The sequence below is a fragment of the Neltuma alba genome, unplaced genomic scaffold (assembly GCF_004799145.2).
Source record: "Neltuma alba isolate B1F8T4 unplaced genomic scaffold, ASM479914v2 tig00002951_pilon, whole genome shotgun sequence".
Lineage (NCBI taxonomy): Eukaryota > Viridiplantae > Streptophyta > Magnoliopsida > Fabales > Fabaceae > Neltuma > Neltuma alba.
The window spans coordinates 19,052-31,437 of NW_021633081.1; the positions used below are offsets into that span (position 1 = coordinate 19,052).

General features: G+C 38.5%; 2 protein-coding genes across 2 annotated transcripts; both read left to right on the forward strand.

Moving 5' to 3' along the window:
* Positions 1-1,338: 1,338 nt before the first annotated feature.
* LOC114739885 (linoleate 13S-lipoxygenase 3-1, chloroplastic) lies at positions 1,339-6,469 on the forward strand. Its single transcript, XM_028927989.1, has 8 exons — positions 1,339-1,824; positions 2,223-2,503; positions 3,317-3,557; positions 3,644-3,967; positions 4,423-4,616; positions 4,713-5,014; positions 5,116-5,382; positions 5,481-6,469. Exons 1-8 carry the CDS (start codon positions 1,422-1,424, stop codon positions 6,235-6,237), a joined length of 2,769 nt encoding a protein of 922 aa, XP_028783822.1. The 5' UTR covers positions 1,339-1,421; the 3' UTR covers positions 6,238-6,469.
* A 1,129-nt stretch (positions 6,470-7,598) lies between these two features.
* On the forward strand, positions 7,599-10,010 carry LOC114739887 (bidirectional sugar transporter SWEET17). The gene is made up of 6 exons (XM_028927990.1): positions 7,599-7,715; positions 7,845-7,881; positions 8,016-8,226; positions 8,310-8,471; positions 9,131-9,250; positions 9,610-10,010. Exons 1-6 carry the CDS (start codon positions 7,682-7,684, stop codon positions 9,742-9,744), a joined length of 699 nt encoding a protein of 232 aa, XP_028783823.1. The 5' UTR covers positions 7,599-7,681; the 3' UTR covers positions 9,745-10,010.
* Positions 10,011-12,386: the final 2,376 nt, after the last annotated feature.

The window sequence follows — 12,386 nt, forward strand, 5'->3', positions numbered from 1 at the left end:
GCAGAACACTGTTAAATTAAATTCAAAGATGTTTTACATATTTTAGAAGCTACCCATTTCTCCTCAAAGGTGAATTGAAGAAAAATAATTTAACGTGCTAGAATATATCCCTCCATTCCTTATTGCTTCCCATATACAAGGAAACTTAGGAAGTCTTTTCTTCATTTTAAATATAAAAAAAAATACTCCTCCGGTCCTTATTATAAGACCCAATTTGACTTTTTATTTGGTCCTAATTATAAGACCAAATCCATTTTCTCTCTTATATTTATGTATTTTTTTCCAAGATAATCCTTCTAATAATGATAGTTTTAGCCAATATACTTAATTAGCAAAGATATTTTAGAAATAACAACACTTATTTATTATAAATAACCAACTTAACTTGCTTCCTTAATCTCCTCAAATAAGTCAATTGGGTCTTATAATTAGGACCGGAGGAGTACTATTCATGTGGCCATGTCTGCTTTATTTATTTATTAAAAATTTTTCTCATGCCCTTCATTAAATGTAAATTGCCTTTTCGAGTGTCATTAAATGTTTGGTAAAATCTCAAAATTAATTATGATATTTTTGAAAAAAATTACTACACATTGTGACATATTTATATCAGCGAGTCAAGTTTCTAGTACTATACTCTTATGGCTCTATTTATAGGTCACTTTCAATATGTTTTACACAGATAAAAAAAATCTTAAACTTCATTAACTCTAATTTAAAATTCAACAACTTTTTAACTTTATCCCTATTTAATATATATTATACCTCATGGAAACAAAATCAATACAATAATAAATGAAAGATGAAATTATATATTCATAAAAAAAAATTTCTCAACATCCTATAAATAAAAAAATCTTCTCTGTCCTATAAATAGGAGAGGAGGAGTAAGTAAGTGAAAAGAAGAGGTGGGGGTACAATTGTCATTTTAAGGCAGCAACGCACTTTCGCCTGGGGTTCCCACTTTGCCATCAACCGCGTTTCATACTTTGACGCTCGGTTTTGAGTTTTGACTCGGCAGCCCATATGTTTTGATTTTTGAAGTCTCTATGATATGGCAACAAATAAAACAAGGGAAACAAAGTCATAAGTAATTAATAATGAAATATGTTTCCCTATCACAAATCAATATGAAGCAAGGCAGAGTGAGAGATTCACAGGGGAAAATTTTCAGGGACTTTTTTTTATTGAAAAACGTGTGGACGCCTGGACGGTGAGTTTCATGCTATTCTCTCTTCCTCACTTTCCCTGTATATATATAAATGCAATAAAAAAGCCACTCTCACAATTCCCACCATCTCACGGACACCCACTGGAGCCACCATCATCTCTGCGCCTCTCTCTCTCTCTCTCTATCTTTCTCTCCAAACTCTGTTGTCAGAACCCACAAGAGCAAATAAGGCTGAGGGGAAGAACGAAAGATGGCCCTGGCAAAAGAAATCATGGGTGCTTCTTTGATCGAGAGATCTTCATTTGATTCTTCGTCAAAATTGCTCCTTGGCCATAGTTTTCAGCAGAGGCCTTTTGCGGTTCCTTTGGAGAAGAATAGACGAGCAGTGAGGTTGAGAAAAGCTGTGAAGAAAAATACCGTGGCAGCCATCAGTGAGGATTTGGTCAAGTCCTCGTCTTCTTCATCATCATCATCATCATCTTCTTCTGTTCCTGCTGAGAAAGCAGTGACATTCAAGGTTAGAGCTGTAGTGACTGTTAGGAACAAGATCAAAGAGGACTTTAAGGAGACCGTTGTCAAGCATTTGGATGCCATCACTGACCGAATAGGCAGGAATGTTGTTTTGGAACTTGTCAGCACTGAGATTGACGCAAGTAAGTTTTCTTCTTGTCATCTTTTTGGTTTCTGGTTTTTTCAGAAACGCTTGTACGGATATAATGATCGTTTTTGTGATTTGAAATTCTCGCTCTCTTGTCATGTCTGAAACGGTAGCAATTCCTTGAAAATTGCGACCTTCTGAGAGATTTTCCTATTTTGTTTGCCTTCCTTCTTCTGGGTTTGTCAGAAAACCGTAGCAAAGAAAGTTTCAACCATAATCATATTCTGGGTTTCCGAATTCCGATCGTAGGTTGAATCCTGATCACACCCAACTTCCCAAACGATTTTTCTGGGGTGTCAGGAATTATTTTCTTCTTCTAGGTGTGTCAAATATGGTCACAAGAATAACTTTCTGGACACCAAACAAATATGACTGTTGTGTTTGATTGTGCAGAAACGAAAGCCCCAAAGAAGAGCAATGAAGCTGTGCTGAAAGACTGGTCAAAGAAACTGAATGTGAAAGCAGAGAGAGTTAATTACACAGCCGAGTTCATGGTGGACTCCGATTTTGGAGAACCAGGAGCTATTACAGTGACGAACAAACACCAGCAAGAGTTCTTCATGGAAAGCATAACCATAGAAGGATTTGCTTGTGGTCCTGTTCATTTCCCCTGTAACTCCTGGGTTCAAGCCAAGAAAGATCATCCTGGAAAAAGGATATTTTTTTCCAACAAGGTAATCTAAATCTCTCTAGTGATGTCCTGTTAAACTTTTTTTTATTCTTTTTTTCTTTGTTCTGGCGTTTTATTTTGTTTGGGGGGGTGTTTCGTTATCATACTTTGAAGAATTGAATCTGCACAGGGCCCCAGAAAAGGGATGCACCTAATTAAGTTGCTTATCTGTTTTAATTCTTTCTTTCGGGTTGAAAAGGTCAAACTTTCCAAAGCAATTTTTATCTTCCTCTTGAAAATTCCGAGAGGACAAATAAATACTGAGTTGAAAAGGAAAATATTTATTCTTGTCTGTTTTCCAATTATTCAGCCAGTGGGATGGTGGGCAACTCTGCATGCCACCTATACGGAAAAGTCTTCAAAACTTTGATTTTAATTTACTTTATACTAATTATTTAATAAATCCTTAGAATTTGCAAGTTGTCATTGAACTCAGAGACAATCCTTGTGCTTGTTGTAATTTTTAAAATAGCGGCTAAATTATTGTGAAATATTATTTTCATTAAAAATGATCACATGAGGAAAAAAAAAAAAAACATCTTTCCCTTTGGAAATTCATGTTGTGTCATGCGGAGGCCAAAGAGCTTAATTCAATATTGACGTAATATCAGCCACCGACAGAATTGCCTTTGCTCACCTCAATATTTCAGACAGAAAAAAAGACGAGAGATATCTTGTTTTTGTTTGCTGGAATAAATTCGCAACAATACTATAATGTTATTCTTCTGGAGCTGATAGTTTTTAGTCATTATTAATTAGTAATTACTGGAGAAATATAATCTGATAAATAGATTCTGGTTCTGATTCACTTGAGCAGCCATATCTACCTCATGAGACACCAGCTGGGCTAAGAGTACTGAGAGAGAAGGAACTGCGGAATCTAAGAGGTGACGGCTCAGGTGTTAGGAAATTATCAGACAGAATATATGACTTTGCCCCCTACAATGATCTGGGCAATCCAGACAAAGGCTCGGACCTCGCTAGACCAATTCTTGGAGGCTCAGAAAAATATCCTTACCCAAGACGATGTCGTACTGGCCGCCTCCCTACAGAGACAAGTACGTAATCATCGTGTTTTGATTAATCAATCTTTAAAATTGTTAGAATGTTCAAGTTTGAGTAAACTCGGCTTCGTCTGGTGCAGATCTGAATGCAGAGAGCCGTGTGGAGAAGCCGCTTCCAATGTACGTTCCAAGAGATGAGCGATTTGAGGAGTCAAAGCAGAACACATTCACAATCAAGAGGTTGAAGGCAGTGCTTCATAACTTGATTCCTGGGCTCAAGGCCAGCCTCTCTGCAAATAACAAAGACTTCAATGAATTCTCAGACGTTGATGGATTGTACAGTGAGGGTCTTCTCATCAAACTGGGTTTGCAAGATGAAGTTCTCAAGAAAATCCCTTTGGTCAGAAAGATCCATGAATCCAGTCAGGGACTTCTTAAGTACGACACTCCCAAGATTATTTCCAGTGAGTACCACCACTTTCCTCTCTGTTATTCCTACCCCATCATGGAATATTTTTCAATTTCTGTCCAAATCTAGCAAATAGTAAAGCTTGTTTTATAATTAGAACTCTTTTTGTTTTGGTTAACGTGCCCATTTGTTAGTGGGGACTGTGGGGTCAATAAAAGATTGGATCTTTAACGCACTTGACGTGGCCTGAAAAAGATGACTGATGGATGCATCACGAGTGAACATGTAACTTTTATTATTAATAATATATCATCAAGCGCAGCCAATGTACAAAATAGCTAACTTTTATTGTTTCACATCTATCAAGGGGAAAAAAAAATGTTTCACATGTGAATGTTGAGTGAAAAGAGTGTTTTGTGGTGTGGATATAATAATGACTAATGAGCCAAAAGTGATCCACTTTCTTAGCGGATTAAAGTAATGTTTTTTCTCCGTATGCTAAACGTGCAGAGGACAAGTTTGCGTGGCTGCGAGATGACGAATTTGCCCGTCAAGCAATTGCAGGAATCAACCCTGTGAACATTGAGAAGCTCAAGGTTTTCCCACCCGTCAGCAAGCTTGACCCTCAAGTTTATGGCCCTCAAGAGTCTGCCCTCAGAGAGGAACACATTTTGGGTCATCTCAATGGCATGACTGTTCAACAGGTATCCTCGTCTTTCACTTCAAAACTCTGTTTCCTTCTTCTTCATAGATCCAATTATGTGACAATTACTGAAATTTCCTGAGTGGGAACTTTGCAGGCAATAGATGAAGATAAGCTGTTCATCATAGACTATCACGATATCTACCTTCCGTTTCTTGATGGGATCAATGCCCTTGATGGTAGAAAATCCTACGCTACCCGAACCATCTTCTTCTTGACTCCCATGGGCACTCTCAAGCCCATTGCTATTGAGCTCAGTCTCCCGCCGGCCGGACCCAGTTCCCGGTCAAAACGCGTAGTCACACCGCCGGTTGACGCCACCACCACCTGGATGTGGCAGCTTGCTAAGGCCCACGTCTGTTCCAATGACGCCGGCGTGCATCAACTTGTTAACCATTGGTAAGCAAAGCCTGAAAGCTCTGTTCTTTCTACAACAACTCCTTCACATGCTGATAATTTTGACCTTGAGAATTAACCTGGGGATGGTAAATTTTGTATAGGCTACGGACACATGCGGTCATGGAGCCGTTTATATTGGCAGCACACAGGCAATTAAGCGCGATGCATCCTATATTCAAGCTATTGGATCCTCACATGAGATACACACTAGAGATCAATGCTTTGGCTCGTCAAAGTTTGATCAACGCAGATGGAATTATCGAGTCTTGCTTCACGCCTGGACGCTACTGCATGGAAATCAGTTCTGCTGCTTACAAAAACCTATGGCGCTTTGACATGGAGAGCCTCCCTGCTGATCTCATCCGCAGGTAAATCATAATATATACTTCTTGTATCAGACATAAAACATATTTTGTATATTCTGAGTAGTAATTAAAAGCACTCTGGTGTTGTTGCCTGATTGCAGGGGAATGGCAGTTCCTGATCCAACTCAACCTCATGGTCTGAGGCTGCTCATAGAAGACTACCCTTATGCTGCTGATGGGCTGATGATCTGGTCAGCCATACAAAACTGGGTTCGCACCTATGTGAACCATTATTACCCTGACCCTAACCTTGTGGCTCAGGACAAGGAGCTTCAAGCTTGGTACTTTGAGTCCATCAACGTGGGTCATGCTGACCTCAAGGACGAACCTTGGTGGCCACCATTGAACACAGGTGACGACCTCGTCTCTATCCTCACAACCTTGATTTGGAACGCTTCTGCACAGCACGCTGCTCTTAACTTTGGGCAGTACCCTTATGGAGGGTACGTGCCCAATCGGCCTCCGATGATGAGAAGACTAATCCCGGAAGAGAGTGACCCAGAATATGCCAGTTTCCTAGCAGACCCTCAGAAATACTTCCTTAATGCCATATCTAGCCTGTTGCAAGCTTCCAAATTTATGGCTGTGGTTGATACTCTGTCCACCCACTCACCGGACGAGGAGTACCTCGGTGAGCGGCAGCAACCGTCAATCTGGACCGGTGATGCCGAGATGGTGGAGGCTTTCTACGGTTTCTCAGCCAAGATGATGCAGATAGATAAGGAGATTGACAAGAGGAACTGTGACAGGACAATGAGGAACCGATGTGGTGCCGGAGTGTTGCCTTATGAGCTGCTCGCTCCTAACTCAGAACCTGGCGTTACATGTAGAGGTGTTCCAAATAGTGTGTCCACATGAGAACCAAAAAAACAATCAAATAAGAACCACAATTTAAATATTGTTCTGAAAATAGGAGTGTAGTTTTGAGAGACATTTTCATGGATGGTTCATTAATTACTGCTATATGTATACCAATGATGATTGTGGTACACATGACGCTGTTCATTTTGTACCTAAGAAGAGGTAGATATCTAGATAGGGTTGTATAAGTTGTATATGTTTATAGAGGTCAACGGTATTGGATGTGTAACTGTGTACAATCGTCAACCATTTTTGTTTTCGATTGTTGTTCACTGAATGCGATGTATTCTCCCAAAACTGTCCTGGGCACTGTCAAGTGAATTTAGGGAAGATTAAGGATTTAGGGGCGGGACCAATAGACCTTCCTTTTTGAAGTTTTATGGATTCTCTGCTACGGAATCATCTTCTCGATGGGAATACTAAGAGTGGAACTGGGTTGGGCCTCATTTGTCAATATTGTATTTCGTGTTAGGTCAATCACTTTTGGATTTTCGATCGGCCTGAATGGAGCTTGGGCTGATCGTTTAGTGATGACTATGAAGGGCCGAAAGAGCCCATGTTACTCAAACTCAGCTTACGTTTTGATCGGTGATCTCCTCTCCTCCACGACCCATTCTTCATTAATTCTTCCAACCCTCAGCCGTGAAATTCTGAGAATTACATATATGCTTAAAACATGCTTGGTGTGAATCTTATATACGAGTCTCTACAACCCCAATTTATTTATGTGTTTTTTAGTTTGTTCCTAGGTTCCTTTTCCATTGTCTTCTTCACGGGCCACATTGATTAAACACAAAGGAGAGATAACTTGTATTGAAACAAAAAAGTATTTACAGGATCAAATAAAGAATATAATGAAGCTGGAGAGAGTGGGGATATATCATGTAAAAAGTGCAGAATTAATGGAGCATACAAGTTGAAGTTGCTTTGGGCTTATGAATGGATCCCACTCCAAGGCCACTATATTAGCAGGCACATGCGTGTCAGCTTTTGGCTTCCCTGGTGGGACTACCTCGGTTTTTGAAACAGATACTCCTATATTTCTTTTTTCTTCCTCCCTTTAGTTTTGTTTCTCGATCAAATTTCTACAAAAATATGTGTCAGTTTATTCAACTTTTCATTCATTTAATATCTTACACATTAATTCAAATATGACCATTCGTTTGAAAAAATCTCGTGTGTGTGTCTCTTTCAAACCATCTGCTTAACCAATGTGTTGGGGCTTTCTCCATAACCACGCATATGCAGAGAGGCCCACGACCTGCTACTGCCTAATAATCACGTTCACATCGGACAAAATAATATAAAATGGCCACTGTTTATTACTGTATCTGCCAATTATGGCCATGCTTCAATTTATCACCATTTCCTTGAATGGTAACTTGCTTTTGTTATTTAAAAAGAAGCCCTCTCTTCCTTCTCACTCTCTTTGTTCCCAAACATGGCGCAACCGAGTTTCTTTGTTGGGGTTATAGGTTTCAAAATAGCATTTTCTTTCTCCTATCAAGCACTTTCCTACACACACACACACACACACACACACACACATATGTGCCTAATTTTTATGACCATATATACTTACTCATCTCCTGTTTTGGTTGCAGGAAATATCATCTCAGTTCTCATGTTTCTTTCTCCGGTGTAAGGCTCCTACTTCCTGCTTCTGCATACAATCTAATAATGATCTGTTCATATCCAGTGTAGTTGGAATCCAATAATTAAGTTGAGCAAAATTAATGAAATGCACTGCCAAATGATTTAATTGTAAATTGCAGGCCGACATTCTGGAGAATAATAAAGCATGGATCTACCGAAGAGTTTGAAAGTCTGCCTTACATCTGCACATTGCTGAACTCGTCCTTGTGGACTTACTATGGAGTGATGAAGACCGGAGAATACCTTGTGGCCACCGTCAACGGCTTCGGGGTTGTGGTGGAAACCGCCTACATAATTGTATTTCTTATATATGCTCCGATCAAGATGAGAGTAAGCCATTGAAATCTACCATTATTGATCATATATTTATATCAAATTAGGGGGTAAAGAATTAATTAATGAGATTAGCACAGGCCAAAACTGGGATTCTGGTTGGACTCTTAGATGTGGGATTCTTAGGAGTGGCCATAGTATTTACTCAGATAGCGTTGCACGGAGAAGTTCGGATTGATGTCGTCGGAATTATGGGTGCTGCTTTAAATATTCTCATGTACGGCTCTCCTCTAGCTGCCCTGGTATGTCTACAGTAACCATATGATCTCTTATCTTCAATCTTCCTTCCTTCTTCCAAACACCACACGTTTCTCTTCTAACTTTCAACTTCATCAAGATACGTGCATATAAGATTAATTACCTTTATTAAGTCTTATTAATGATTTTTGCATAATGCTATACAATCGCCTGATCATGATCACAGAGAAAACATCATGGTGGTTGCAAAGTAAATGCTAAGAAAATGATTGATTGCGTGAGATATTTTTGATGTGGCAAGGTGCAAGCTAAGCAAGCATATGGATATCACACATTCACAATGGCTAAGAGGTCCACTTTAATTTGTTTGCACAAATTGGCACTGGGATACATAAGATTTGTGGCCAAGAAGGAATCGTAATATGCATAATTGAAGGGTTAATGACGATATCCAGATATAAGTGGAGGAGATATAGTGGGTCGTTTTTGCTTCGTTGTTATGCACAATTAATTCCACCACGTGCTTGAAAAACCTTTTGTCCACTTCTTCATGTCATATATATTCGCCCCTAATTTTTCATAATTCCTATATTGTGTGGGGCTTTTCACATTATATGACTTATTTACCTGTTTTTGTCATTATTTTGTAATTATTATCAGTGTTTGATATTTACAGCTGAAATAATTATGAATTAATGCGCAGAGATTAGTGGTGACGACGAAAAGCGTGGAATATATGCCATTCTTACTTTCACTGTGCATGTTTTTAAACGGTGGCGTTTGGTTGTTTTATGCCATCCTTGAAAGCGATTGGATCTTGGGGGTAAGTAATAGTAGTATGTTAATTAAGTTGATGAATTGCTTTCAATAGGAGGATACCTATACTTATTCCAAAAAAAAAAATTGATCGATTGGGTATATATTACCTTCGTTTCTTAATATAAGAGTTAGTTTGACCTTTAATTTGGTTTTAAGACTTTAATCCATTTTCTTTTTTTTATATTTATCTTTTTTTTCAAAGTAGTTCTATAGTAATTGTACATTTTAACTAATTTTTTTAAAATACTTTAATTAGTCAACTAGCTCTTATATTAAGGATAGGGGTAATATTTAATTTATAAATATATATAGTTAATTAGTGATGGATATATATGTGTGTGTGGATTGCAACAAAAAATGAAGGTGCCAAACGGAAGCGGGTTTCTACTGGGAGCGGTGCAGTTGGGGGTTTATGCAATGTACAGAGGTCCTAAATCTCCCACCAAATTCAACCAACCCGATGAGGAACAACACCATCCTCTCATCTCATCTTCATGAATCTTCAAATCACTGCCACTTCTTTTTTGGTCTGAGTTGATTGCTCAGGCTAGTGAACCAGTAAAATAGTCATCTGATTGGTCGGTAAAGAGGTAATTTGAATGAGTCGACCAAGTTGGATTTTTCATTTCCCCCCCCTTTGCTAAGTCTAAACAATGTCATTTTGCATTTAAAAGAACAGTAATTCATCATATTTGTGATTTAGTAATTAACTCTGTTGAATTATGTATGGTTTATACATCAATATTTGATTTATTTGTGGATGATACGTTATGTATTTAAATATTACTCTTTTCAAAATCATATAAAATTATTTTATATATTTTAATTATTTTCTATGATTTGTGGTCATACCAAAAAAAAAACCTATGTCCAACCTATTGCAATTTAATTTCAAGCTTAGCAGCATGGCTGGCCCGCCCATTGAAGTCGTTTGAAGCTAGCAGTGGGAATCAGGGCCGGTCCTGCAGGACTGGTAGGTTTAAAAGGGTTAACCTTATAAGGCCAAAATTTCAAAAATACCTAATTTGTTAAATCCGGTCTTTAAGCTAACGAGCTTAGGGCTGGCCCATGAGCTTTCGGCCTGTTTAACTCATAAATTTCTAATTCAAATTATAGAATCACAAGTTATATAAGTATAAAAATACCCTCTTATCAAAGATATATAGTTTAAAAATATCAATGCATATAATATAAATCAAATCATTATTAAAGTCCAAATTAACCCATTTTTTAAAATTTAATTGGACAAATTATTGTCTAAAACTAAATAAATCAAACCATTTTATGAAATTTAATTTTAAAATAATAATAACTAAATATTTGAAATATCATTAATAATGTAAAAAATTAATAATATTATAATTACACAAATTTTTGTAAAAAAACAAAAAAAAATTATAAAAGGGCCTGAACAGGCCGACCTTCTGCCCTACAGTCCTGTTTTCTATTTGAGGAAAAAAATTTCAAGCTCGGTTCTCATAATTTTCAGGCATAAACGGACCGGCCCGACAGGCTTGACTCGTTTTTCCGGTTCTATTTGAAGCATTGAATTTTATAAGGGATTGGGAATGCGGTTGGGATTGGAAGTAGGAATGTGATTTTAAAATTATGTTTGGTGTGAGGTAATATATGAAAGGACTGGTCTTATTAATTTTATTTTATAAATAGTTATTAATTGAAAAAAATACTATTTCATCCATCTTCATTCAACCCCAATACTTCAAACCCAGGTGCGATGATGAAATCAAAATGCACAACGTAGTTGTTGATGCCAATGGTACTCCAGTAAACACCCGCAGCTTGGTTGCCATTTGTGATTGTAATTAGCTCAAGATACGCAGAATTTGAAAATAAAAGGCAATTTTCGCCGATACGATTGGAAAATTTCGGAAAATTTGGGATCAGTGCTTTTGCTCGATGGTTACCAGTGGCCTTCTTTGATGAGCTTCACCCACCTTCGCCCTACGCTTTCTCAAGCCCAGTCCCCAGACAACATTGCCATAGTTAAAGGATTTTGTCTCTGGTTTTGCGTTTGTCTATTTTATTTTATTCGTCGGTGTTGCTTCCTCGCTGCTCCTCGTTCTCTCTCACCAATGACAGAGAGCATACTATTTGTAGTCCGGTACGGTAGCTGCAGCGAATATGTCGCCAGATCTTGTTCAGAGGTCGAAAACAAGGGATCGGAGCAAGGATGTTGTGGATCGGTGGAAGACGTCGTTGGCAGGATTGATTTTCCAATACGAGGGGAATGAGTGGTATTACAAAGTCGCAGGATTGCTAAAGTCTTCCTACCAATCATGATAAAATGAGCAATCCCAGCACCGTTGTAATGCCTTGTACCAAACGGGGGCCTAATTTCCTGATTTTTTTTGGAATTTTATTTCTCTGCAGGAGCCCAACTTATGCCCACTAACTTAATGCATAACTTATAGATCAGCCAATGGGCCTGTTTTTTCTGTTGCTTTCTCTATTTCTCAACCATGCAAGCTTCCCATACCATGGCTAGCTATCTTTATCCCCTTCCCTTTCCTCCTCCTCCTCTTCCGGCATTACCGTCGCTGCCGATATAACCTGCCGCCGGGACCGAAACCATGGCCTATCTATCATCGGGAAACTCACCTTTAAAGGCCCTGTTCCTCACTCTTCCTTGTGCATCTCTCAAGTTAGGCTTCAAAGACGCCGTCGTCGTATCCTCCGCGGACGTTGCTAAAGCCTTCCTCAAACCCACGGTCACACCTTCTCATACCAGAATCCATCTTCGGAAAGTGCACAGCCTACAATTACTCCGATATTCTTTGGCCCCCGCGGCCCTTGTTGGGAAAAAAAATAAATAGGGTTCAGTTATAATTTACTGAAAGATCAGGGTCCATATTAGTAAAATACCCTATTTTATGTTTATTTGAAAAATTATTAAGGAGGGAACAGTTTTTCTCCACACAAACGGTTGAGGATATATCTGAGTGGATTGCTCTTAACTGAAATATCAAGTAAACACAAACGCTCTCTCCTCTCTTTATCTGCATTTGCTGTCTATCAAAAATCTGATTCCATCTATGTGACCGAATTACGTGTGGGTACCAAGAGTAATCATCTGTATTCTAGATACGCCCAAAGTCCCTCAGCCCTCATTGGTGCCAAAT

Bases quoted from the DNA above. Each gene is read 5' to 3' on its own strand.
- LOC114739885 (XM_028927989.1), top strand. From the start codon at position 1,422: ATGGCCCTGGCAAAAGAAATCATGGGTGCTTCTTTGATCGAGAGATCT. The intron at 3,558-3,643 runs GTACGTAATCAT...CGTCTGGTGCAG, and splicing joins CCGCCTCCCTACAGAGACAA to ATCTGAATGCAGAGAGCCGT. The intron at 3,968-4,422 runs GTGAGTACCACC...CTAAACGTGCAG, and splicing joins CACTCCCAAGATTATTTCCA to AGGACAAGTTTGCGTGGCTG.
- LOC114739887 (XM_028927990.1), top strand. From the start codon at position 7,682: ATGGCGCAACCGAGTTTCTTTGTTGGGGTTATAG. The intron at 7,882-8,015 runs GTAAGGCTCCTA...TGTAAATTGCAG, and splicing joins CTCATGTTTCTTTCTCCGGT to GCCGACATTCTGGAGAATAA. The intron at 9,251-9,609 runs GTAAGTAATAGT...CAAAAAATGAAG, and splicing joins AAAGCGATTGGATCTTGGGG to GTGCCAAACGGAAGCGGGTT.